At 36.3% G+C, this 26,422-nt stretch overlaps 1 protein-coding gene across 1 annotated transcript in view; it reads right to left on the reverse strand.

Moving 5' to 3' along the window:
- The window catches only part of ANTXR1 (ANTXR cell adhesion molecule 1), a 252,529-nt gene that overhangs the window by 198,410 nt on the left and 27,697 nt on the right, over positions 1-26,422 (reverse strand). The window contains exons 2-3 of the mRNA XM_049785145.1: positions 19,500-19,571; positions 12,233-12,304 (exon numbers count right to left, since the gene is read on the reverse strand). Coding sequence (XP_049641102.1) covers positions 12,233-12,304; positions 19,500-19,571 — 144 coding nt within the window. The remainder of the gene's footprint in view (positions 1-12,232; positions 12,305-19,499; positions 19,572-26,422) is intronic.

Here is a 26,422-nt window from a genome sequence, read left to right on the forward strand (position 1 = left end):
CTATTTCCATATATATGATAAACTATTTATAGTGTTACTACTTCTGTCAAAAGCAATTTTCTTCTTATAAAATTAAGAAAGTATTTGTCAGGGGGCTGGAGAGATAGCACAGCGGAAAGGCATTAGCCTTTTCATTAGCTGATTCAAACAAATCGTAATTCGAATCCCGGCATCCCATATGGTCCCCCAAGCTTGCCAGGAGCGACTTCTGAGCGCAAACAGGAGTAAACCCTGTTCGCTGCCGCCGGGTGTGACCCAATCCCCCCCCCAAAAGAAAGTATTTGTCATGTTTGTTATTTTCCTTTTTAATTTTTGTACATCGTTTTTACACACAATATGATTTTTTACTGTCTTTGGCTTTATGTTTTGTAGTACAGAATTGATAGTGTTGATTATCAAGGAGTTTTTTCTCTGTTCTAAGGACAGTTTCACTAAATAAAAATTTTAAGTTGAATTATTATCTCTTTAAAGATATTGATATTTAATCTTCTGGATTACATAGTTTTTTTTCTGATTAGAAGTCAATTATATTTATTGTTGTTTCTCTGTAATGAATCTTTTTCCTTTCCCTTCTGGTTTGCTCTTTAGTCTGGTTTTTAGAAATCAAATCTGGGGGCCCAGAGAGATAGCACAGCAGTGTTTGCCTTGCAAGCAGCCGATCCAGGACCAAAGGTGGTTGGTTCGAATCCCGGTGTCCCATATGGTTCCCCGTGCCTGCCAGGAGCTATTTCTGAGCAGACTGCCACAAGTAACCCCTGAGCACCGCCCGGTGTGGCCCAAAAAAAAAAAAAAAAAAAAAAAAAAAAAAAAGAAATTCAAATCTGCTCTAGTTAGATGAGGTCTCTTTGCATTTGTCCTTCTTGAGTTTCCTTAAATTTGGGAGATGGAAAATTTACACTGGATAATATCTGGATAAACACTGGATAATATCCCACAAAAGACAGGATTTGGTTCAACCGAATATATTCCCCTCCCCACTCTTTTTATTTTCTCTCTTTTAATTTTATATTTTTATTGACTTGTTCAAGTGAAAATAGTTTATTGTTTTAGTTCCTCAGTCTTCACTTAGTTATCTGTAAGTTTTCTTTCTTTCAGATATCCCATGTTTTCTTTCACTATGTCTACCCTCTTTTATAAATTTTTTAACATGATTACAGGAGTTGCTTGAAAATTCCGGTGTATTAATTCTAATAACTGAGCCATCTATGATTTGATTCTTTTACCATGTTTGTTCTTGATTATGGGCCACATTTTTCTGCTTCCTCCTTGTCCCACCATTTTTTAATTTTAATTGCAAACATAGTATATAAATACATAGTAGAACTTCTGTATAATATTGATTAGTTTGATTTATTCATCATAGAGCATAAACTTTTCTTTTTTGTGATTTGAGGTTTTGGGGAGTTTATTTAGATTGTCCCGGGAATTACACTAAACTTGGGCTGGCTACCCCTCTAATTAGAGGATGTTCTCTATTATTAGTCCAACTTCCAGTCCTGCTCCTGATCTTGCCTTTGTGGTCTTTTAGGATTTGAGCTATGGGGGAAATAAGAAATAGATACAGAATGTTGGTTTAACCTTTGCATTCAACTTGGAGTCAGGAATATAAGCACCACAAGAACCCATGGTTTATGAGACTTCTATAATTTTTTTTTTGCCACTTGAATTATTTTTTATTTAAAAAAATTTAATATATTTAAGCACCATGGTTACAGACATGTTTGTAGTTGGGTTTCAGTCATAAAAAGTACACACCCTTCACCAGTGCAACTTTCCCACCACCAATACCCCACAATCCCTCTTCCCCCACCCCCTGCCTGAGACTTCTATAATTTTTAACATCTTTTTCTTTACCCCCTTTTCCCCCTAGATAGGGGAGCACATGACTGTGCTCGGGTCATCTCCTGGTGATACTGTTAGTACTTAGAGGACTACCAGCTATTAAATCAGGATCAAACATGCCCAATCCAAGCATCTGAATTCTATAATAATTCTCCAGCTACATCAACATCTATATGAAGAGATGTTGGTGATGGAGATAAAGATTCAGGTCAGAGATTTTTTGTTCTTTTTTGGAAACTCCTTTAGAGAAACCATTCCCTACTCACATTGTTTCTATGGTTCATCTGACTTTCCCTCATCCCTACAGTCTTCAGCCATGGCTGATTAACTTTTCCAATTGCCTGCACCCAGACTACACATTCAGCCCTAAGTGTAGAAGCTTCTGAAGATCTCTGCTCAACTATAAATGCTTGTTTCTCTTAAATGTCATGCTTCCTATGTGTTGACTGTTAGCTAGACTTTGGACTTTCCTCTGGACTTTTCTGGTTGACCATAGAAATGAAGTTTTTTTTTAAATCCTTTCCATCCTAAGTTGAAGTAAATATACTGCAAAGACTTTTTCTAAATGTGTTGAGTCAGGATAACAAATACTAGATGCTGATTATCAATATAATAATATATTCAAGTATCACTCATCCTAAAAAACATTCCTCAGTTACCCCTCATCTTCCTCTAATGTTGAAGATGGGTTTTCCCAGAAGTAATAGGGAGCAAATAGATCTACAGCCAGCAGTGCTTGGGGAGCCAAGAGATAGAAATCAAGACCCTTAGAGCTATCACCCCATTTTCTAATTTTTATCCATTGAGTAGCATTCCTTTTCATGATATCTTCTTGGAAGAATACTTGCTTCCCCATTTTTGTTTTTTCTGGTGTAAAGTTCTTCTCTTTGTGGTGGTTTGACTCTGGCTGTCTACTCCTGTTGACTGACTTGTGTCAATCAATCTGTGTGCACAGTGGGACATGGCAACTGATGGATAATCAAGTCCTTAGGACCTCAAATGCCAGTATGATTTTTCCTGGGAGATATTTATTTATATAGTGAAACCTTTTTCAAACTCTTACCATATGTGTAAAGTCTGAAATTGGATGTGTGTGTGTGTGGGGGGGTGGGGAGTCAAACTAAAAGAAACAGCATTTGATATGCGAATACAGTCACAATCTTTGTGTACCTGCCCTGCCTGGCTAGGAAATTACTCTTATTTAATTTTGCCAGAAAATGTAGTTTTCTTTTCTGGGAGAATCAGAGAAAAATAATTTTCAGAACATAGTTGAAGTATATTGTTCTGAAGGTTAAATAAACTCCTGAAATAACTTTGTTAACAACATTCCAGATTGCATTCTCTCAGTATCTGCTAGTTCCAGATTTTGAGCTTTCCAGTGTTCTTCAAAGCTAGAGGATTTATTCAACTTTAGCATGTCATTTTGAAGGGTAAAGATTTTACTTGTTTATTTGCTTTGGAGTCACACCCAGCAATGCTTGGAGGCTAATCTTGCCTTGATGCTTGGGGACTGTTTCTGGTGGTGCTTGAGGTCATGTGGTGCCCCAAAATGAACTTGGGCCTCCAGTATGCAAAGCACATGTAATAGCCCTCTGTGCTATCTCCTTGGCCCCAAACTTGATTTTTTCCCCTTTTCCCACAATGGATATATCATTATTGACCCCTCCATTATCTTTCTATTCTCATATATAGTGTTGTTTATGGTAAAAATTTTCAGAATTTTTCCAAGAATGGGTTTTGTGGTTTGGTTTGGGGTAGTTTTGGTAAGATGAAAAGGAAAATAAAATTATCTCTCATTTTAAAAAGTAAACCTTCAACTTTTAACCCATTTCCCCTAATCTATGTCCCTATTGTCTCTATTAAAATGGCTTCTGTTGAAGTTGTAAATGATTTAATTGCCAATCCATGGTTATTTGGACTCTACCCTCAGTTCTCTTGATTTCCATTAGACCACACTCTTTCCATTGCCTTTATTTTCTCTTTCTCATTATTCTATAAATGAGAAATTTATTTCTCTTCAATTAAGAATGTAGAGCTCTACGATTCAGGTAGATCAGCCATTTTTCTTTATAGTTACCCTGTTTGGCTCAATAATCTTATCCTCTTCAGGGTTTCAGTGTCATTGAAAAAGTGTGGTTTGGGAGAAAAATAGGCTTGATTCAATCCTTGTCCTGCCACTCACTTCCTCAGTAGGTCAGATAGTTCCTAGAACTTTACATTTCTCAGAAAATGAGTGAAAAGTTGGGACTATAATATCTACCAGATCCCTTTTAGCTCAGAGTGCTGCATTGAACTCTATGGAGACTAGAGTAAGAAGTAAGAAGTGGCAGAACATCTCTGAGAACAGGGAAGTCCACCCTTGGCAAGGAGGAGTAGCCTACAGTGGGAGAGTCAAGTAGAAATGAGTAACTGGAATTTACTGAAGGAGCTCATCTAGAAATGCCTAAATATTTCAGACTAACCTAATAATGAACAGGAGTTTTTGAACGCAGAATCACAGGGCAACATCACAAATTTGTGCAAATAAATACTACACAGCTCTACTTAGGTGAGTCACTCATAATGATACCCTGCCATTTGCTAAACAAGGGAGTTTGGAGAGTCATCATCTCAGAGAGCAAACTGGTAGTGGACAGCATTAGAATAGGTTAATGCTATACTAATAGTATTAGAATAGGCAAGTGTTTTCTGCTCAGGTCAGACCAGGTCTCCTTAGTGTAAGCTGATGGAAGCCATAGCTATTTTCAAAGATAAGCCTTCCCTGTCAGGTTACAGTAGCCTAGAATTAGAAGAAGGTCTATATCAGATAATCAGATCCACAAGTCTTTTGGGTACAGTATGTTTAATAAGAGTTGGATGAATCACGTAAGATGCCAGGAATTTAGGGGTCAGTGAGAATGTTTGTAAATAATAATGGTGTATTAATTACTATAGCTCCTTTGGAGAATAGCTAAATTATACCTAGTGAAGCTACATAATCACAACTCCAAGATCTTGCAATTCAACCCTTATTAACATATCCTAGACCAATTATTGCACCTCATTCTCCAGGAGATAAGTATAAAAACATTCCTTACAATTTGCTTATATTAACAAAACATTACAAGCAAAGTAGTTGGGGTAGTAGTGTAGTAGAACATTATTATAGTAGAATGTAATAGAATAGGCAATATAAGAAAAAATTAAAATGAATCAAACACAGTCACATAGAAAATGTCTAAAAAGCATGATGTAAAGCATAAAAAAGTAAGTTTGAGAAAAATACACAAAATGTGATTGCTTATTATAAAGTTTATACCGGCACCATGAAACCTGGATTCAAATCTAGATTTCAATATACAGTGAGGTGCCTTAGACACCAATATACTCGTTGGTATAAAGAAAGCATACAAAGACCAAATTCAGGGTAGAGATTATTCCAAATTTAGGGTGAGATTATGTCTGGGAGGGTCACCAGGGGGTAGAAAAACCTTGACATTCCATTTTATGAGACTTCATTATTTTTTCCTGAAATTTTATTAGCACTCAAACTACTTAATAATTTTTCAAAGTTTGATGGTAAGGAGAAGCAAAGGCAGAACGTACATTTTCTGGTGAGACATTCAGAGTCCAGCAATGGCAGTGCTATACCTGAGGTTCAGGACTTCATGCAGGATAGAGGCTTTAGGTTCTAAGGATGATGGACAGTCAAGTGCTGAGGCTGCAGGTCACCTAGTATTGAGCAATCATGGTGGTTTTGTTGAGCAATAGAAAACTGGTTGGTTTTGGCTGTCTCACTCTGGACATGGGAACTCTACCACTATTTGGTTCTTTTGACGCCTTCTGAAGTTTGTCCTGGCTGGCTTCATCCAGACTATAATGTTTCTGGATGCTGTTCTGTCAGTTTTTATTTTTTTTTGCCTCAAGAGAAATGGTAGGAAAGGAAGAAAGAAAGAAAGTAACATTTCCTGAATATCTGTGATGTGTGAGGGTCTGCTGGGCACTCTCAGAGTCCAGAGTAGAACTCAGCCTGGTTCCCTGATCAAATTCATATTTTCTCTATTATAGATATAATACTCAGACTTGTAGAATGCTGTACACAAAGACATGATAATTATTTTTGTTTTTTGAGTATCCATTGTACTTCAAATTTTGAGAAAAATTATCAAATATTTTGCCATCAGAACCAGGTGAAACACTGGCTTATTATGAATAGATTATAAATATATGTGAACATTTTTAAATGAAAGGGTGATCAAATGCTTTGCTTTTAACAAGCCAACTTCAAATAACACCATATAATAATAAGGGTATGCCTTAATTTTCTTCTTCTAAAAACAGAGGTACTCAAGAAACATGTGATCACATAATTGGACTAGATTACTCTAAAAAAATTGTATACACTGGGACCTTCTAAATGGGCTTGAGCTGATCTTTTTTTTTCACCATCGCGGTGACTCAGATATGCTCTTGGATAAACTCCTTTCGAGATATATCCTGTGCGTTCTAGAGTGAGAGAATCTTACTATAATCACTAACCAATGGAGGCAAGAACAATATCTGGCCTCATGCTTAAATTGACAGCCTACTTAAGTCCTCTCAGTAAAGAGAGAATGGCTAAATGTGACAAACCTCAGTGAAGATTGTGAGCCAAGGAGAGTTTTGGGACACATTGGGATGATCTGAGTACAGTACAGTGTGTGTATCCAGGAGGATTTGGAAGTATCCTTTAGCTGTTTGTCAACCTCCCCCCCCCCCAATAGCCACAACACTTGCTATGCTCTTATTATTGTTAATCTTCCTAATGATTCTATGAAGTGAAGGCTGCTATTATTATTACAGATGAAGAAACAGATGAGAAAGGAGAAAATTTTCTCATGGATCCAGATCCCAGAATATTCTTTTAACTTATATTCATGTCAATAGGAAAAAGAATAGATAAGTGCTCCCCTCTGTTTCTCCTAATTTCATTGTTAAAATTTGTACCTAAATGAACAAACCATGCCCTGGGACAAATCTGGGCTCTTTCAAGTACAAAAGTATACCGACTCATTTTGTTTCTTTTATTTTTAAATTTAGAAAAGGCTTTTAGAACTACGTCTCCTGGTAATGACAGCCTGTAATTATTCTGCTCCAGGAATCAAGCAATGTATTCAGAATATGTCATTTTCCCCTGTGATACTAATGGCAAAACCACATTCCCAACCCAAATCAAAAGAAGACTGAGAGAGAGCTGTGTGGTCCCAGGTTTCCACTGAGTAGTCTGTGCCAAGGGTTCTTAGCTTTCGCTCCAGTTCCTTAGAGTAGTAAGCAAGGTGCCTAAGCTCTTAACCCCTTCTGTGAAATGTTGATGGTACCCCTTCACCTTGCTGGAAGGAACATTTCCAACCTGAAGTTGAAAGGCCACAAAGATGAAGTGTGTAGTAAGCATCTGCTTTCAGAGGATATTTTCTTGAAGAAGTATATAGTTTGGTTTGCTGACTTCTATATTCATCCATTTTCAGACTAGATTCATTTTTGTTGTTGTTTTTGTTTATTTTGTGTGTTTACTTAAAACTGTATATAAAAGTAAAATTCTAGAAACCCACAGAACTAGTAAGTAAGAATATGGATACTGGCAGCATGAAGCCTGGATTCAAATCCAGATTTGAATATACAGCAGAAATGTTTAGGCTTTCTTTGCCATAATATCCTCAGCTATACATCACATGAATTAATAATACTATTCTAATAGAAACAAAAAAATACAACCAGTTTCTCCTATCATCCAATGTTTAACTGAACTAGCTGTAGGGTACTTACTTTCAGAGATGAGAAAATTATTCTAACTCGCTGATGTATATATAATGAACTATTAATAAAGACCACCTGATGAGTATGAGATGTTTCCAAATGCAGATAAGAAATAAAAGCCAACAGCATAGAACTGCTAACAGGGGTAACTTATGCCATGTACTAGAAAAATCACTAGATTAAAAATAATTTGTGAATTAAAAAAATCTATAAATGTGGGAAAATAATAAAGATCTCAAACTGGGTATGTAGCTTAGTGGGGAGTGGCTGCTTTGCATGTGTGAGACCTTCATTTCAATCCCCCACACTGCCAACAAAACCCAAACAAATAACTTTTCCTTAGTAGTAAAAATGAAGCTGGTTGGTTGGTTAAGACATAGTAGTTCTTGGGCCTGCGGTTGCTGTTATTTGTGCTTTTTAATTTTGAAAAGTTTAGAACTGAAATGTCCAGGCAAATATAGTGATCTGGTACTAGACAATTGAACTTTCCTCTTTCTTTCCAAAGTGCTATAGGAACACTAAATTAGAATAACTGGAGGACATAGTCTTCACAGCCAGAAAATAAGGTGAAGATGCTATACTCAGGCCAGACACTTAAAGGAGTTCTGAGAAGAGCACCAGCTAAGAGGAGGGAAAAGGTAGGAACACCAGGTTGAAAAGAAAAGCCCAAGGCTCCAGTAGCTGGAAGAGTAAATCACATGGTGGTCCTACACTTACATCTGGTCTCTGCTTTGACCTCCAATTTTCTCCGAAGCCTAAAAACAATGACTTTCTATCCATCCAAGTAAGATTCAGACTATACTTACACTTTACATTTTCAACAACCTTTTATACATTACCTGATAGCCTCTGTAATAAATATTTTAGATAGAATTTTTTTCAGAATGAAAGCTAAGAAGTGTTTGTGTGGCATAGTGTGTGTGTGTGGGGGGTGTGGGTGTGTGCGTGTGTGCGTGTGTGTGGTGGGGGAGGTGTGTCAGGAGGGAAATTGGGGACATCAGAGGTAGTGAAGAGATGGGGGTTGGGATATTGATATGAATGAAACTCAATTATAAAAATATTAAAAAGTAAGTAAAATGAAATTTGTTCAGCATTAAAATAGAATTGTCAAATGCCTGTGAGTAAATGTAACAGACACTTTATGAGACCATTCTGAAGAAAGTAACAAAACCTTAGTGAGGGACATAAAAGAGAAGTGATATAACCTGAAATAAAAAAATATTTAAGCAAAAATGGGACATTATGCTGCCCTGCTGCTCAGAATCACCTGGCGATCACTTGGCTTACTTACTCATAGATCACGTAAAGACAGAGATTGAATTTAGATATAGTCTGTAGCCCTTGCTTCTTATACAATTCAAACAAAATTCCTAAGAATGTTTTGTATATAAAGAATGCCCCATGTAGAAACACTCACTTAAAGACAAACTCTCGAACAAAGGTTTTCACTAGAGATCAGAAGTGAGGAAAAATGATCCTCTAGATCTTAAAACTGACTAAAACAATGTGGTCCTTTCATCCTACCTAATCTGTTATATAGATTCAATGGAATCCCTTTCTAAATTCAGACAACACTCTTCAATAATTTAGAACGGTTAGTGATAAAGTTTGTGTGGAATCATAAAAAAAAACCCAAAAAGCTGAAACTATATTGAAAAATAAAAAACTGGGAGACATCACATTACCTAACTCAAAGCTGCATTAAAAAGCCATAGTGCTCAAATCAGAATGGCACTGAAATAAAGACAGACATTGTAACCAATGGGTCAAAATAAAATATCCTATGACAAACCTCTATGTACATAGTCAGGTCATTTTTGACAATAAAGTTGAAAATATAAAATGGAATAAAGACAGCTCCACATTTCTTGTTAAGGAAGAGTGGATTTCCTTTCCATAATCTTGTTTCCAAATAATGAAACATTTTTATTTCAAATGAAACCAAGAAAGATTATCAAGGGAGATTTTAGGGAATCATATGCAGTATCTAACATTAAAAATTTTTATTATGGGCCCAGAGAGATAGCACAACAGCGTTTGCCTTGCAAGCAGCTGATCCAGGACCAAAGGTGGTTGGTTCGAACCCCCATGCCTGCCAGGAGCTATTTCTGAGCAAACAGCCAGGAGTAACCCCTGAGCACCGCCGGGTGTGGCCCAAACCCCCCCCCCAATTATTATAATAGTACTGAAATTAACTTTAGACCCTTATACTATAAAGAAAATGATAAAATTTATAATAATTTGCAAATAATGCTAAGAAAATTTTATGTTCACACAACTGGCTTTACAATATACTATATTATATAACACACAAGTCAAACTGAATCCATAATTCAGAAAAAGAAGACTAGGTTCTTTCACTTTAATCAGTTCTTTGACCTTAGCAAGTCATAACAACTCTCTGAATCATTGTTATCTAGATAATGGAAGAAACCAAAAGTACTATCTCATAGAGAAATAACTTGCCTCCATTTTCCCATAGGCTGCTAATGTTAAAATGTCAGCAAGTCACTATGCTTGCCAAAAAGGACCCATAGATTAGTTCAAGCATAAATTAAGTCCAATAGTCTATATTATACATCACTTCTAACAAAAATCGAACCTATTCTCTCTTTAGTATGGGGAAATAAAAGTAGTAAAGTGAAGATACAAAAGAATAGATTCAAAGTAGGCTCAGAGGATGACTAATTTCAATTCCCATAAACAGAAAACCTAGGTGTTCTAATAGTGTTTATAGTGTCTAATAATGCTTGCATGGTTAACTTATGCTCTCCCCAACTTCCCAGAGGCTATGTGCAAGAGCAAGTACACAAAATATCCATAATTGGAACCCAAGAAATAGCACAACAGGTAAGACATGTACATACATGTACCTGTAAGGTAAGACATGGCATGCATTCCACTGGATTCAACCCCTGGCATTACATACGATGCCCAGAATCCTTTCCAGTCCTCCACAGAAGACTTAGGATCTTTTTTTGGTTGTTCAAACACAAGGCAACTTGGCATTGTAGGAGAATGCGAAGAATAGGTAACAGAGGTATGTTCTCTGAGTAATAGATAATTGCATGAAGAATATTGTCTTACAAACTCCGAGCAAGACCAGAAGTCTTGCAGATAGTACCTATGCTAGAGACACTGTCTCAGAGTATTATTAAATACTTTTCTAATTTTGAAGAATAGACACACATGCTTCTTGGGCTTCATGATTCTCTCATTAAGAGATAGCAGTAAGGTATAGTGGAAAAAAATAGAGCCTACAGTCTGGGTCCTACTTGATTTCCTTAGAAACATGAGATGTCATCTGTTCACAAGGAATAATAAGTTCCTCTATTAAAATGAGGTCTCTGTACATCTCAAGTGGCATGTGTGCAAATAATATACAGATGAAAGCATAATAAGAAAGCACAAGAAGCTTCTTTATGATTCAAAGAAATCTTTTACCACAGACGGGAAACAAAAACAAAAAAAAGTATGTGATCTAACTAAGAAGTGTCAAGTCCAGAAAACCCAATTCTGTTTAGATCTTTTTCTTATTCTTGTACTTGCTTTTCCTAATTTTCTTTGTCTAACAGTCACACATGTTTCTCCATGATACTTCTCTCATATGGACCAATTTATATTCTACAAAATGTCATGAACCCAGGGAAACTGTCACCACCACTTTCAGCACCCACTTCTGTGGATAAATGTCATGTTCCTGGTAGGCTAGAATAAATGACATGTTTCTGTTAGATTTCATCCCTATGTGGTAAAACTCCACATGATATTTTTGTAGAGCTAGCTCTGATCTTATTACCTGATCCTATTACACCAACAACATTTCTCTACACCTGACTCATTTTATTTTATTTTGTGATACCATAAATCCTCTATTTCTATCCCCTTCTTGATAATTATTTATAATAGTATTTCAGATTCTTATTTCTCTCAAAGTGCACTTAAAGTTCTGAAAGTTTAAGCCACAAAGTAAATATTATTCAATAAAATATGCATAGTCTTGTAGTCTCCTGAACCCTGCCTGCCAAGAATGATCCCTGAGCTCAGAGTCAGGAGTAAGCCCTGCACACCACTGGGTATGGTCCAGAAATAAAACAAACAAACAAACAAACAAAAACCACACTCACAAAAAGAGGATTATGAAGAAGTAAAATGAAAAGGAGGAAGAGGAGGAGGAAAACATTAAGAAGGAGGAGAAGAAAGAGGAACAAAACAGGGAGAAGGAAGAAAAAAAGACACAAAGGAGGAGGAGAAAAATATGTAGAACAAGAAGAACAAGAGGAAGAATAAGAAGCATAAGAACAACAAGAAGAGAAAAATATATATTCCCACAACTTTTGCTTGATAAATGTTGTTCCCAGTTAGTCAATCAAATCTAAGATTTACCTTAGAATGATGCATTTAATCTATAAAATTTCACCAACATCAGAAAATTCTATCAAAGTCATCATAGAAAAATAAGCAGAAGGTTCAATATACAAAAATAAAAACTTCAGTGAAGAGATGGTGCCATTAGGTTAAAATATCCCACTGCTCAAGGTTAGATTTAGGTACAAACATCAGAATTACTCAAGTGAGCATCACATTGTTTTACGACATATATAGGAAATATTCTTACCTATCTTCTGTCAGCTTCATTAAAGTTGTTCCTCGGGTAGAGAAGACAATAAAGGACATTCTTAGTTGTGGGCTAGAAAGTAAAAGAAATTCAGTCAGGACAGGTAGTAGATTGAAATGCCATTTCCTTCCAGGCTTCCCATTTATTCTTCATTTTACATCAAGACTTTCAGTGATGAAGACCCACAACTCAGGAGTCTATGCAGACAGTGGCACACAAATTTAACCAGAAACAAATTTAACTAGAAATTTAACCAGGAAGCTAGAACAAAGGAAAGACTTGATTTGATGCTAGGGTGTTACATATAATACTTTACTACCTTTCAGCAACCTCCTCTTCCCATTTGACCGTCCACTTCCCTCCATCATGATTGTAGTATTCTCTTCCCTGTCCTATTCCTCCCTTTCCCTATGCTTCATGCTGGAGACTGCTTCTCATGTTCTTTTCAAAAACTATTTTTTCTCTGAAAGTAGCATCATCAACACTTAATTTATACTTATTTCCCAGAGGGTTATATTATAAAGACAGAATTTGAGGATGGGCCATAAGAAGTATAGCTGATGTGTTATACTCATCAATATCAGTGAACCAATTTGTATACTTTCTGTTAGACAATGGTTGTGAACTCTCGCCATAAAATCTATATTCTAGATGTTAGAGACATTCTCAACTAAAGATCAGACATGTTTCCCCATCTGTAAAATGTAATACTGCATCATAAGATGGCAATTTCCAGGGATTACTCTCTGGGTGACCAACAGGTATATCTTCAGAGCATCATATTCACAGTGCAGTAACTGCCCATACGTACTTTAGTTCCCAATATTATAATTCCTATTTCCTAGAATGTATCTCAAACATTAGAACCTTGCCCTCAATTATCCAACAAAGCAATTATTTCTTATCTGGCCTACTGTTTTTCTTCTCTAAAATTTATTTTTCACACTGAATCCAAAATTATTTTCCTAAAATATAAATCAGATCTTGCCACTTACCTACTATAAAACCTTAATGGCCTCAACTATTGCAAGATAAAATATATATTCATTTTCATGTGCCTGGATCATGGTAATCTTTGGACACCTCTAGTATGGTATTTAATACTCAGTGAATTGAATATTAAATTCTTGAAACAGACCTGGGTTTTTTATAACCACAAGATTTCTGCTAGGAATGTGGAGCCAGTTAGACACTATGTTCTAAATGACAATAATAACAATGACATATCATAGTAATAGAATAGTACCAAGTGCTATGAATCATTATGATTTTTAAGAATTTTCTGATTAAGGTGGTGCAATTTTATAAAAGGAATACTAATATTCATTACTACATTTACTGAGTTCCTGAAAGTTAAAGTCATTTTCCCAAGGTCACATGGTTGCAAAAGGGTGTTTGGGCTTAAAACAAAACATTCTGGTTCTAGGATTCTGAATCACTATATTAAACTGCCTCCCTAATATAGCCTAGCTCTTGAAAGAGTGATTTTGAAATATGGGAAATGTAGGTTTCCAAGAGTTAATTGGTATAAAAATTTGAGCTAGAGATATGATCTGGGAGTTCTTAGAATCCTGATGTAGATTGGATTATTCACAGAAAAAGGTAATAGTAAGAAGGGAAACGAGGAATTGGAGTGATAGTACAGCATGTAGGGCCTTTGTCTTGCACACAGTCAACATGGGTTTCATTCCCAGCACCCCGTTATGGTTGCCCAAGCCCACCAGGAGTAATTCCTAAAAGTCAGGAGTAATCTCAGAACATCGTTGGATGAAACTCCCATCCCCTCAAAAGGAGTGAGCACATCTAAAACCAATATGAACACTGAAGACCCTACTCTGTTCAATGGAATAAAAGGTGAGCCAGAAGCCAATAAGTGAGAATAATTTAAGGGAAAAGATGAAAGCCTGTTATCAGTACTACAAGGCACTCAGTGGATTTTTCCTCCAGATCATTCACTGACTTTGGTGAGAGCAAGCATGTAGAGTGTGGGGATAAAAGTCAGACAGTGGGTACAGAGTGATAAAAAGAAACAATGACATGGAACCAGCAAAATAGTCTCTATAGAAAGATATGGTCATCGATATCAGACCTGAAACCATAAAATATATAGAACAACACATAGGCAAAACACTCCAGGACATTGAGACTACAGGCATCTTCAAGGAGGAAACTGCACTCTCCAAGCAAGTGAAACCAGAGATTAACAGATGGGAATATATTAAGCTGAGAAGCTTCTGCACCTCAAAGGAAATAGGGCCCAAGATACAAGAGCACCCCACTGAGTGGGAGAAACTATTCACCCAATACCCATCAGATAAGGGGCAAATCTCCAAAATATACAAGGCACTGACAGAACTTTACAAGAAAAAAACATCTAATCCCATACAAAAATGGGGAGAAGAAATGGACAGACACTTTGACAAAGAAGAAATACAAATGGCCAAAAGACACATGAAAAAAATGCTCCACATCACTAATCATCAGAGAGATGCAAATCAAAATAACTATGAGGTACCACCTCACACTCCAGAGATTGGCACACATCACAAAGAATGAGAACAAGCAGTGTTGGCGGGGATGTGGAGAGAAAGAAACTCTTATCCACTGCTGGTGGGAATGCCGTCTAGTTAAACCTTTATGGAAAGCAATATGGAGATTTCTCCAAAAACTGGAAATTGAGCTCCCATAGGACCCAGCTATACCACTCCTAGAAATATACCCTAGGAACACAAAAATACAGTATAAAAATCCCTTCCTTACACCTATATTCATTGCAGCATTATTTACCATAGCAAGACTCTGGAAACAGCCAAGATACTCTTTAACAGATGAATGGCTAAAGAAACTGTGGTACATATACACAATGGAATATTATGCAGCTGTCAGGAGAGATGAAGTCATGAAATTTTCCTATACATGGATGTACATGTAATCTATTATGCTGAGTGAAATAAGTCAGAGAGAGAGAGAAAGATGCAGAATGGTCTCACTCATCTATGGGTTTTAAGAAAAATGAAAGATATTCTTGCAATAATAATTTTCAGACACAAAAGAGAGGAGGGCTGGAAGTTACAGCCCACCTCATGAAGCTCACCACAAACAGGTATGAGTTTAGTTAGAGAAATAATTACATTGTGAACTATCCTAACAATGAGAATGTACGAGGGACATAGAAAGCCTGTCTAGAGTACAGGTGGGGTTAGGGTGGGGAGGAGGGAGATTTGGGACATTGGAGATGGGAATGTTGCACTGTTGATGGGTGGTGTTTACATTGCTGAAACCTAAACACAATCATGTATGTAATCAAGTTGTTTAAATAAAATATATATTTTAAAAAAAGAAAGACATGATCAGGAGATTCATCTTGCTGTTATAGTTTTCGGACAAGGAAAACTAGATTAGCTTATTCCATCCTATTGAGATTGGAAGTAGAGTCAAGAGAAAGTTGTAGAAAAATATAAGGATAAAACAAAAACCTGGAAGAAATTGGAGATAATTAAATAAAACAAATTAAAATGGACCATTGGGCATAAAATGCAGAGAAATATCACAGGTAGTAGTTTTAAGGACATCTTTTAGGAGTAACATTGGCGTATGTGGAAATTATTTGTCTGCTATAGTCATTATTGTTTGGGTGAAATAGGGGGTGAGGTTCTTATTTGAGAATAATAAATATGAGGTATAGGTGGAGGCTTGAAGAAAATGGTGAGTTAGTTTACTACGTGGAGAATGAAAGGGAGTCAGAATGAAGAAAAATACAGGTCTTGAATTGCAAAGATTCCACTAAAACTAGAAGAAATAGCACAGCTAACTGGCATCCATTAATAATATAGAAAGAATGCCATCCACCTTGGAGAAGGTTTAAGACTGTCTAGACTGTCTACTGAAGTTAATAAATATAAATCATAAATGCCTTTTCAAAATTCATTCACTTGTCAAAAATGGTTGAGCATGTACTGTGTGTCAGGCATTATTATAGGCAAATGGGTTTCACAGTAACTGACTCCTGAAGTCTGCACTGAAGAAATGTCTTTGTAGATGTTACAGTAATGTGTAGTATTTACACAAGTTATTTATGTCCCCCCTTTAAGGGAGTCAAGTTTGAATTAAGCCATGCTGACTACTCTAGTCCTCATTTTCTTCATTTATAAAATAAGAAAATTGAATTAAATTGCTCCTTGATCTTTTCCCCATCTATAGATTGATTTAATTCTAAGATATTGCAGAGAATTAGTGAAGAAAAAGGGAAATAGAAGTGTTCAGTACCCAGTTTAAGCCAGGTGGTAGGTCATTTGATTTACACATTTTTTTAAAATAATCCTTACTACAAACTAGGCTTCAACAAGTAACTTACATCCTTAGACATGGAGTCAGATCCCCATCTGCTTAACTTCAAAGCCTTTTCCACTAGATTCCTCTTCTTCAGAGGGAAACACACATGAGAGGAGTGAGGAGAGACATGGAAGATATTATCCAATGCCTGGAGGCAAATTTATTTTAAATCACTCCATGGGGCAAAAGATGAGTGTACTTCACACCCAAAAAAGCAGTTGCCTTGTTCTAGCCAAGCCAGTTCCACAGACTCGCTCTTCTCAAATGAGACATAAACGTGAAAAATTATTACTACACCAGTCCATGCAGCAGGAAGCTGGCCATCATGGGAGGAAAGGGAGGGCCAAAGTCTCTCTCTGCTGAAGCCATGCTTGCTGCCTCCATCACTCAGAATCACTATTTTCCAGATGGCCCTGCCTCATCTGTAACCCTCTACAATTCTTTGCAGGGACACTGATCTGACCACACTTCAGGTATGCCATTTTCGGGACTGATATCACCAGAGCTTTTAGGAGAGTGTGTGGGCACTCTCCCCACATATCTTCCTTCTTCCCGGAGGCCTGACAGCTGAGTACAAGCCCCTAAAAGTCGTAGTATCATTAATAGTGCTTTGAATTTCTAGACAACTTCATTTATTTGATGTTGTCATCCCTAAAGGAACACCCCAGTTTAACAGAATGAACAGCTAACCCAACAAGAGCTTACTAACCCTTCTTCCATTGTATTAATGACTTCACTGGAGATACAATAATTTTCACAAATGTGCTTGCTACTGCACTTTTTCTTTTTTCTTTCTTTCTTTTCTTCTCTTCTATTTTCTTTTTTTATTTTTTCAGTAACTTTGCTTTCACTTATCTGGAAACAAATGTATTATGATCAACTATGCCAATTATCTGATACATTTTATTTGAATAAATAAATAAATGTTTAAAAAAGAATGTTTTGCAGGAAAGGGCATTTTGTAGGGTTTACATGTTTTAGTTTGGCCCCACACTCAGTAGTGCTCAGGCCTTACTTCTGGCTCTGGGCAGGTTCTCCTCTGTCAGTAATCAGAGCACCATGTGTGAAACTCAGAATTTCAACCAGGGTTGCCACAGCTATACATATATGCAAGAAACTTACCTTAACCCCTGTACTGTATTCTGTCCTACAAAAGGCGTTTGGATGAACAATAAAAGTAACTTCTTAGAAAACGAAACTTCAATGTCCACATTATTTACTTTAAAAGGTACCAGTTTCAGGGATGAAGGGAGAGTACAGAAGTTAAAATGCTAGACTTGCAGCTGGCTAATCACAGTATGAACTCCAGTATCATATATGGTATATCATATGAGAACTGCCCGGAGAGATCACTGAGCACAGAGCAAGGAGTAATCCTTAAATATGTCTGGGAGTGACCAAAATAAATAAATAAAAGGTATTAGTTTTTCATAAGTGTTATTCAAGTTGAGAAGTAGTAAAAGTTTTTTAGAGCAGACTTGGAAGTTATTCCTTTCAATTCTAAGTATTTTGTTCTAATATTATCCATAAATTTCTTTCCTTCTACTTCTTTCTCATACACTCCTTTCTGTCCTTTTTGTTCCTTTCTTCTAAGCTTAGATGCTTCCTGCTATCACTTCCAGTTTGGCTTTTTTTTTTTTTGCAAGCCATTAAGGATATTTCCTAACTTTCCCCCTTGTGCAGTAAGGTATATCGTATATCTTGTGACTAGTAAGTGAATTTAGAGGGAACATATTTACCTCCTTTGATATAAAATTTGTATTCTGAGATAAAGAATTTATTCAAAGAAAACATTTATGGAAAACTCAATGGAGGTATGTAGCAAGAAAGAAACTAAGTTGGAATTTATATCATCAACCAAATTTAGCAATGACTGATAACTGACTTCAAGCACGCCAATGAAACAATCATAGGTATATTATTCCTTGGAAGCTGTACTCCAGGAGGGCAAAACGAACAATTATTATTTATTTTTACTAGAGGAAACTTATTCTTTTTTTTGGGGGGAGGGGGTCACACCTGGCAGTGCTCAGGGATTACTCCTGCTCTATGCTCAGAAATTGCTCCTGGCAGGCTCGGGGGACCGTGTGGGATGCCGGGATTTGAACCACCATCCTTCTGCATGAAAAGCAAATGCCTTTCCTCCATGCTATCTCTCCGGCCCCCGAAAGCTTATTCTTAATTTAAACTTAGCACACCAATATTTATGAGTGATAATGTTAAAATGACACAGTCCTTATTTTGTAAGTTGAATATGCTCAGAAAATTCTACCTGATAGGGCACAAAAGCTAAGCAGACTAACCAACCATCATGGTTTTCCCAGGCCTGTGAGGCTAGTTCCCAGAATATGAGATTTTTACTGCTAAAATCAAGAAAATTCTAGGAAAACAAAGATGATTTTGATCACCTTACACATGAATTGGCTCAGCTAAAATGAGCCAATTGTCCAAGCATTGTTAAAGCAAATTACAATGACCCTTCTACAGGAATTTATTATTTGACAACAGAGTGAAAGTTAATTGGCTCTTAAATTAGGTTCTCCTGAATATGCAATGCCAAAGTTATTTTAATTTGTACCAAAGATTAAAACAAAGTCAACTTTCTTCTTCTTTTTTTTTTTTTTTTTTGGTTTTTGGTTTTTGGGTCACACCTGGCAGCGCTCAGGGTTTCTCCTGGCTCTATGCTCAGAAATCACTCCTGGCAGGCTCAGGGACCATATGGGAAACCAGGATTTGAACCACTGTCCTTCTGCATGTAAGGCAAACGCACTACCTCCATGCTATTTCTCCAGCCCCAAAAATCAACTTTCTAGTCCAAGATTTGAGAATTCATCTTTTTTCCCCCAAAATCATGCCCCAAGTTATCAGTAATCAGTGTAAGAGCAAACAAGAGTTAGTTTTATTCACAGTTGAGACATATACATCTGTTTCTCACCTGATGAATTTGTGAGCCAACTGTTCCACAAAGTAATATATTTCATTCCAGTGATGCAGTACACTTCCTGATCTGGAAAGACAAAAGCAAATTCTGCTTAATAGGGGATTAGTTTATTTTGTATTATTTTTCATACATATTATTTTCTATTCAACATATATATTAACTGGACTCGTGAAACTTAGAATGTTATTTGAAACCTTATTTAGACTAATTAGAGCTCTTAGAAATGGTGTAAAGAAATTTTTTCCATTCTACCTCTCAAACCTCTCCATCTTTACTCCAAATACACCTAAATTTTACTCCTTCATCTCTAGTCCTAAATCTGAACCCAAATATATTTATAAATAAATTTAAATCTTTAAGAGGTAGTTTAGTGCTATAAAGCATTTTTCCAATTGAGGAACAATTCTAATTCATATAAACACATATCCAATTCATTTAGTATAAATTAATAAAATCTAGATGCCCTAAAACAGACACACACAGACACACACACACACACACACACACAACACAGTCAAATCCTTCTTCTCAATGAAGAGTCTGATGTCATTTATAAACTCAAATGTAAAATCTTTAACTAGGTTAGGCAACCCATACTGGAAACAACCCTTAAAGTGTCAACAGAATAGTGAACTAAAAGTGATGGGGGAAAAAAGGATGTTGGAACAGTGATGGAGAGTGAGTGACAATGGTCATGGGGACAGTGAAGTAGCATTGGTTTTGTTTGTTTTGTTTGGTCTTGGAACCAAATCAGCAATGCTCAGGGCTTATTCCTGGAACTACACTCAGGTATCACTCCTGGTGGTGCTTGGGGGAAACATATGGGATACTGGGGATCAAACCTGGGTTGGCAGAGCTTGTACTGTATCATTGTACAATAGCTCAGATCCCCTGATATTATTGTCTATATAAAATAACAATATGGGAACTATACAAATCATGTTATCTCAAAAATAATTAAAATGCTAACAAAACAATCCAATGGATTATAAAATAACAAGTGAAGCTTATTTTAAGAATGTACTGGTATTTCAACTTTCAAGGATATGTGATATTCAGAATGGGAGAAACTTTTCACCCAATACCCATCAGAGAATAGGATAATATCTAAGATATACAAGGTACTGACAGAACTTAACAAGAAAAAAACCATCAAACCCCATCAAAAAATGGGGAGAAGAAATGAACAATTTCTCAAAGAAGAAATAAAAGTGGTCAAAAGGCACATGAGAAAATGCTCCACATCACTAATCATCAGGGAGATGCAAATCAAAACAACAATGAGGTACCATCTCGTGCCATAGAGACTGACACACATCACATAGAACAAGAACAATCAGTGCTGGTGAATATGTGGGGAGAAAGAAACTCTCATTCATTGCTGGTAGGAATGTCATCTAGTCCAGCCTTTATGGGAAACAATATGGAGATTCCTCAAAAAACTAGAAATTGAGTTTCCATATGATCCAGCTATAACACACATAGGAATATACCCTAGGAAAACAAAAATGTAATACAAAAATCCCTTCCTCACACCTATATTCATTGCAGTGCTATTTACAATAGCCAGACTCTAGAAACAACCAAGATACCCTTCAACAGATGAATGGCCAAAAAAGCTGTGGTACATATACACAATGGAATATTATGCAGCCGTCAGGAGAGATGATGTTATGAAGTTTTCCTATATGTGAATGTACATGGAAAATGTTATATTGAGTGAAATAAGCCATGGGATAAAGACACAGAATAATCTTACTGCTCTATGGGTTTTAAGAAAAAAAAAGACATTATTGTTATAATGCCCAGAGATGAGGGCCGGAAAGACCAGTTCACAATATGAGGCTTGATATAAAACTCACAATATGAAGTTAGAAAAATAACTACACTAACAACTACCATGACAACGTTAATGAATGAGAGAAGTAGAATGCCTGTCTCAAATACAGGTGGGGGGAGGAGAAAAATTGAGGGCATTGGTAGTGGGAATGTTGCACTGGTTAAGGGGGGGTGTTCTTTGTATGACTGAAACCCTACTACAATCATGTTTGTAATCACATTGTTTAAATACAAACATTATTAAAAAATTAAAAAAGGAAATGTGATATTAAATAAAAGTTATATAGCCTTTCATTGTATTTAAAAGGCATCTTCTTCCTGAAAAAGAAAAATAAAAGAAAACTTCTCCAAGAGATAGAAATCCTAGAATTTTAGATATAGAAGGGGACTGCTACAATTCCTCAGATTGGCTTCTTTTCATAGAAATCATTTGCTGCTACTTGAGTTTTGCTTACACGCACTTTCCACACTGCTTGTTCTCATTCTGTTGTGGTGATTTCATACTAGGTTTTTCTGGGTTAGGCCACTCTTTTCTGTAGCTATGTTGCCTGTTTCTTTTCAATTATAGACATGTTTCTGCTGAGCTTTGGATTTCCGCCTGTCATTCTAATACTTGTTGAGGCTATAGTTTACTCCTTCTACTCTGGCATTTTGGACTGCAACTATTTTCTATTGGTTTCAGATAACTTTGACTTTTATGCACTGATTTAACTAATTTTACCCTCCAAAGAGTTACTCACTGCTATTTTCCCTTTATTTCAGACTATTCCATAGAAAGTTAAGATGAATTGGTACAAAGCAGAGTTTACATTTTTCTTTTTATGCCTTAATATCTTTAAATTTTTTCATTCTGGTTAAGTGGAATCCAGCTCCCTGAGTAGAATTTCTTTGCCACTGTCTGTCTGACTTGAACATAAATGATGTGATAGGTTTTATGTGGTGATGTAATAAAAGACGATCCGAAGGATGTATCACTTTCCCTAAGTTAGTCTGTAACTTTGATTCTAGGAAAAGTGCTCAAAGGATGTTGAGAAACTCAGAATTGTCTTTAAAAACAAAATAAAATTAATGGTCTAAAAGTAAGCAAAAATTGTTATGAAAAAGAATAAGCTGGCATTAGCATGTCTTTATACATAAAAACACTTAATATTTATGATGGATGATATAAAAGTGAGTAAGTTTAAAAAAAAAAAAGAAACTCCCGAACCTCAACCTAGATCAGGTCTTGAAATCTACTGAATGAGATACTTTAAATTAGGGAGGGAGTCTAAAAGATATTTGATACTATATTTCTTTCTTTAGGCAGGGGTTCCAAGTCGTGCTCAGAGTGCCAAGGAAATATTTTGCCATCCAAGGTGAGCAGTTAAGTGGTAGTGGTATAGGTCCCCAGGGTCAAATGTGATGTACACTAGGACAGGTGAGAAGCATATGGTGACACATATTTAATTTAGGGTCTTGTTATTCACCCTTAACCTTTTGACTCCCTTCACTGATTTCTAAATGGAAAAAGTCAATTAGATGATTATTACAAACCAAATGTAAACGTAAAGGTATTTTGTTGTTGTTTTTGGGCCACACCTGGTGACACTCAGGGGTAAGTTACTCCTGGCTATGCGCTCCTGGCTTGGGGGACCATATGGGACTCCGAAGATTGAACCCAGGACCATCCTGGGCAGCCTAGTGCAAGGCAAACTTACTCTACCACTTGTGGTATAGCTTAATGATATTTTTAACAGTAACGCGAGGTCAGGGAGATATTATGGTGGTCCAGGCATTTTTCTTGCATGAAGCAGAGCTGTCTGAGTTCCATCTCCAGCACTAGACATAGTCCTTTTGCCCCACCAGGAGTGATTCCTGAGCACAGAATCAGAGGCGTGCCTTGAGCATTGTTTGGTCTGGCCACAAAAAGAGGAAGAGGAGAAGAAAGAAGGAAAGAAAGGGAGGAAAAGAAGAAAGGAAAGGAGGAGGAAAAGAAAGAAGGGAGGAAGAAAAGGATGGGAAGGGAGGAAGGAAGGGATGGAAGGAGAGAAAAAAGGAGGGAGAGAGAGGGAGGGAAGAAGGAAAAAAGGGAGGGAGAGAGGGAGAAGGAGGGAAGAAGGGGAAAAGGGAGGGAGAGGGCGGGAAGGAGGAAAGAAGAAAGGGATGGAGAGGGGTGGAGAAAGAAAGAAAAGAAATAAAGCAAGAGAAAGAAAGTAGGGAGGAGGGATGGAGGAAAGAAAGAAGGAAAGAAGAAAGGCAAAAAAGAAGAAACCCAATGTGAAAAATGGAACTTTGAGTACACTGAACTTATTACAGAAAGAGGCTGTTGTATTACCATGTTAATAAGGGCTTTTTCAACCAGAATCAAAAAGTAAAAAATTTTTTCAAAAAAGGAATAATTCTGGCTACTTAAAAATTTTAAAACTGTAAACAAAAAGATAGTAAAAACAAGTTGAAAGATAAACAAAGAACAATGTGTGCAGTATCTAGAAAGCAAAAGATTAGAATAAAGAATATGTAAATAGTGGATACCTGGTAAATATTTAAAATAAATAAAGTAGGGGTCGGGAAGGTGGCGCTAGAGGTAAGGTGTCTGCCTTGCAAGCGCTAGCGTAGGATGGACTGCGGATTGATCCCCCGGCGTCCCATAGGGCCCCCCCAAGCCAGGGGCGATTTCTGAGCGCATAGCCAGGAGTAACTCCTGAGCATCAAATGGGTGTGGCCCAAAAACCAAAAAAAAAAAGAAAATAAATAAATAAATAAAGTACCCAAATAGGCAATCCCTTAAAGTGTAAGTCTGTTTTTGAAAAAAGAAAATCAATTGTTCTAGTAAATACAAAAATTAAATTCAAAAATTGTGAAATACTAATATATCCTCTTTAGACTGGTGAAACTGAAATATAGCAATAGTTTATGGTTGATGAGAATATGGGCTAAATAGGAAAGTTCACAATGCTGGTAGGTAGCTATGAAAATAGACATCATCACTTTGAACAAACATTTGTATTCCATTTGCTTGAGACACACAATCCATATTAACACTGGCAGAGTGCTGTTCATTCTTTAGGATTCCGATCAGTCTTTGCCTATTGCCTTTAAGTCTTTAATCAACACAGAGAGGGACTATTGCCTGGGTCCTATGTTGTCTGGTCACTATTTCTATGTCAAAATTTGAAGACATTGTTGCAAGAAATCGAAGAAGAAGAAGAAATTAAAAGTTTCTTAACTTTAAATATCTATAGCCAAAAACAAAATAGCAATCTATAAAACTGGAGAAGATATTTGCAAATCATATAAAGAATAAGAAATTAACATCCAAAATATATAAACAACACACAAAACTCAACAACAAAATAAGCAATGAACAGAGAGGACCATGAAATAGCTCAAAGGGCTAGAATTTATGTTTTGCAAACAGAACCCCTAGTTTTGACCCTGGCTTCCTATGGTCTCCTAAGCATTTCTAGAAATAACTCCCAAATGCTGAGTTGGGAGTAACCACAAACACAGTTAGTTGAATGTGACCCATAAACAAAAAACAAATGGGTAGAGAACTAAAATATTTTACCAAAGTATCTATACAAATGGCCAACAGACAATTAAAGAATGTTCATTATCACTTATCATTAGGAAAATGCAAATCAAGTCATAATGTTTCTAAAAAAAAATCAAATGAACAATATAAAACCCAAGCTTTGAGATCAGAGGGATAGGAAAGAGAACAAGATGCTTGTCTTGCATGTGGCCCACCTGGGTTCCATCCCTAAAAACAAAGGCTCCACAAGCACTGCCAGAAGTAATCCCTAACAACTGCAACATGTATCCCAACTTCCTCCCCACTGCACCCAAAGTTTAAAAACATTATCAGTCAGTACCAGGACATAATCTAGAGAATTTTGTACAAAATGAAAATTCAGGACTTCTCATGCAAAATTAATTTAAAACTTCAAGATGGCAACTGCTGAGCTCAAGCTGATTGCTGGCCCTAGTGAAACTACAGGCCCTACATTCTTAAAGGTGACTTTTCTGGCCATTTTCTATTGGGATCCAAATATTTTCATAGTACAAGGGTCAGTAAACACTTTTCTGTGGAGGTCTAGACATGATCTATTTTAGGCTCTGAATCCTATGTATGGTCACTGTGGCAACTACTGTCAACTCTCCTGTAGATTACAAAGACAGCATTGATTATACAAGAACAGAATGGTGTAGTGGTGCTACAATAAAATTTTATTTACCAAACAGGCTGCAGGCTATAGTTCATTAACCTCAAAGACAGTCTTAGACAGACTTTCAGTTGTCCTCACTACAAGATAATATAAAAACCAGTCTTTTTTCTTGTTAGATGAAGTTTTAGTTACACTTCATGATTAATTTCCTGTTATTTATCACTGAGAATGTAGACTGGAAAAATTATGCCTCTGTGTGTGTATGTATGTATGTATGTATGTTTGTTTGTACATCCTTAATAACTTAATATTTTATTTTGATATGAAAGTTATTTTCTATTAGCTTAACATACATGTATTGAATCAACTTCATTCACTATTATTTGTACCTTCTATTTCCTCTGCATAATTAAATATGCCAAGATGCCTTTTCAGATTGTGAGAAAATAATTTTATTTTAACCTTAGAGTTCTGGAATATTGAAGAAGCACTCTTGCTTTCTTAAGATACATTTTTTTTATTTGGCATAGTATTCTTTTGCTAAGCTTAGTTTTATTTTAATATTTCAGGTTTAATAGTTTAATTCAAATTTACTTAGAAATTTGGCATAGGAATATGTTATCTTTTGTAGATATTTTAATTACTTTTATTTAGGACCATGGTTTACAATAGTTATGATAATAGTTTCAGGTAAACAATGTTCCCATTACACACCCACCACCAGTTGTCAGCTTCTCTCAACCAAGTCCCCTTTTTCCTCCCTCTCTATTCTCTTCCTTCATAGACTAGTTTGGCAGATATTTATTTTGATTTTACATTAGTTTTCTAAAATAAACTTGGAAACTAGCCATATTTTTATTTTCCTGTAAGAATTTAAATATTAAAATTTTCTGTTCCCTAAAGATTTGAGGAAAAATGTTATAAAACTAA

The sequence above is a fragment of the Suncus etruscus genome, chromosome 12, assembly GCF_024139225.1.
Source record: "Suncus etruscus isolate mSunEtr1 chromosome 12, mSunEtr1.pri.cur, whole genome shotgun sequence".
Classification (NCBI taxonomy): domain Eukaryota; kingdom Metazoa; phylum Chordata; class Mammalia; order Eulipotyphla; family Soricidae; genus Suncus; species Suncus etruscus.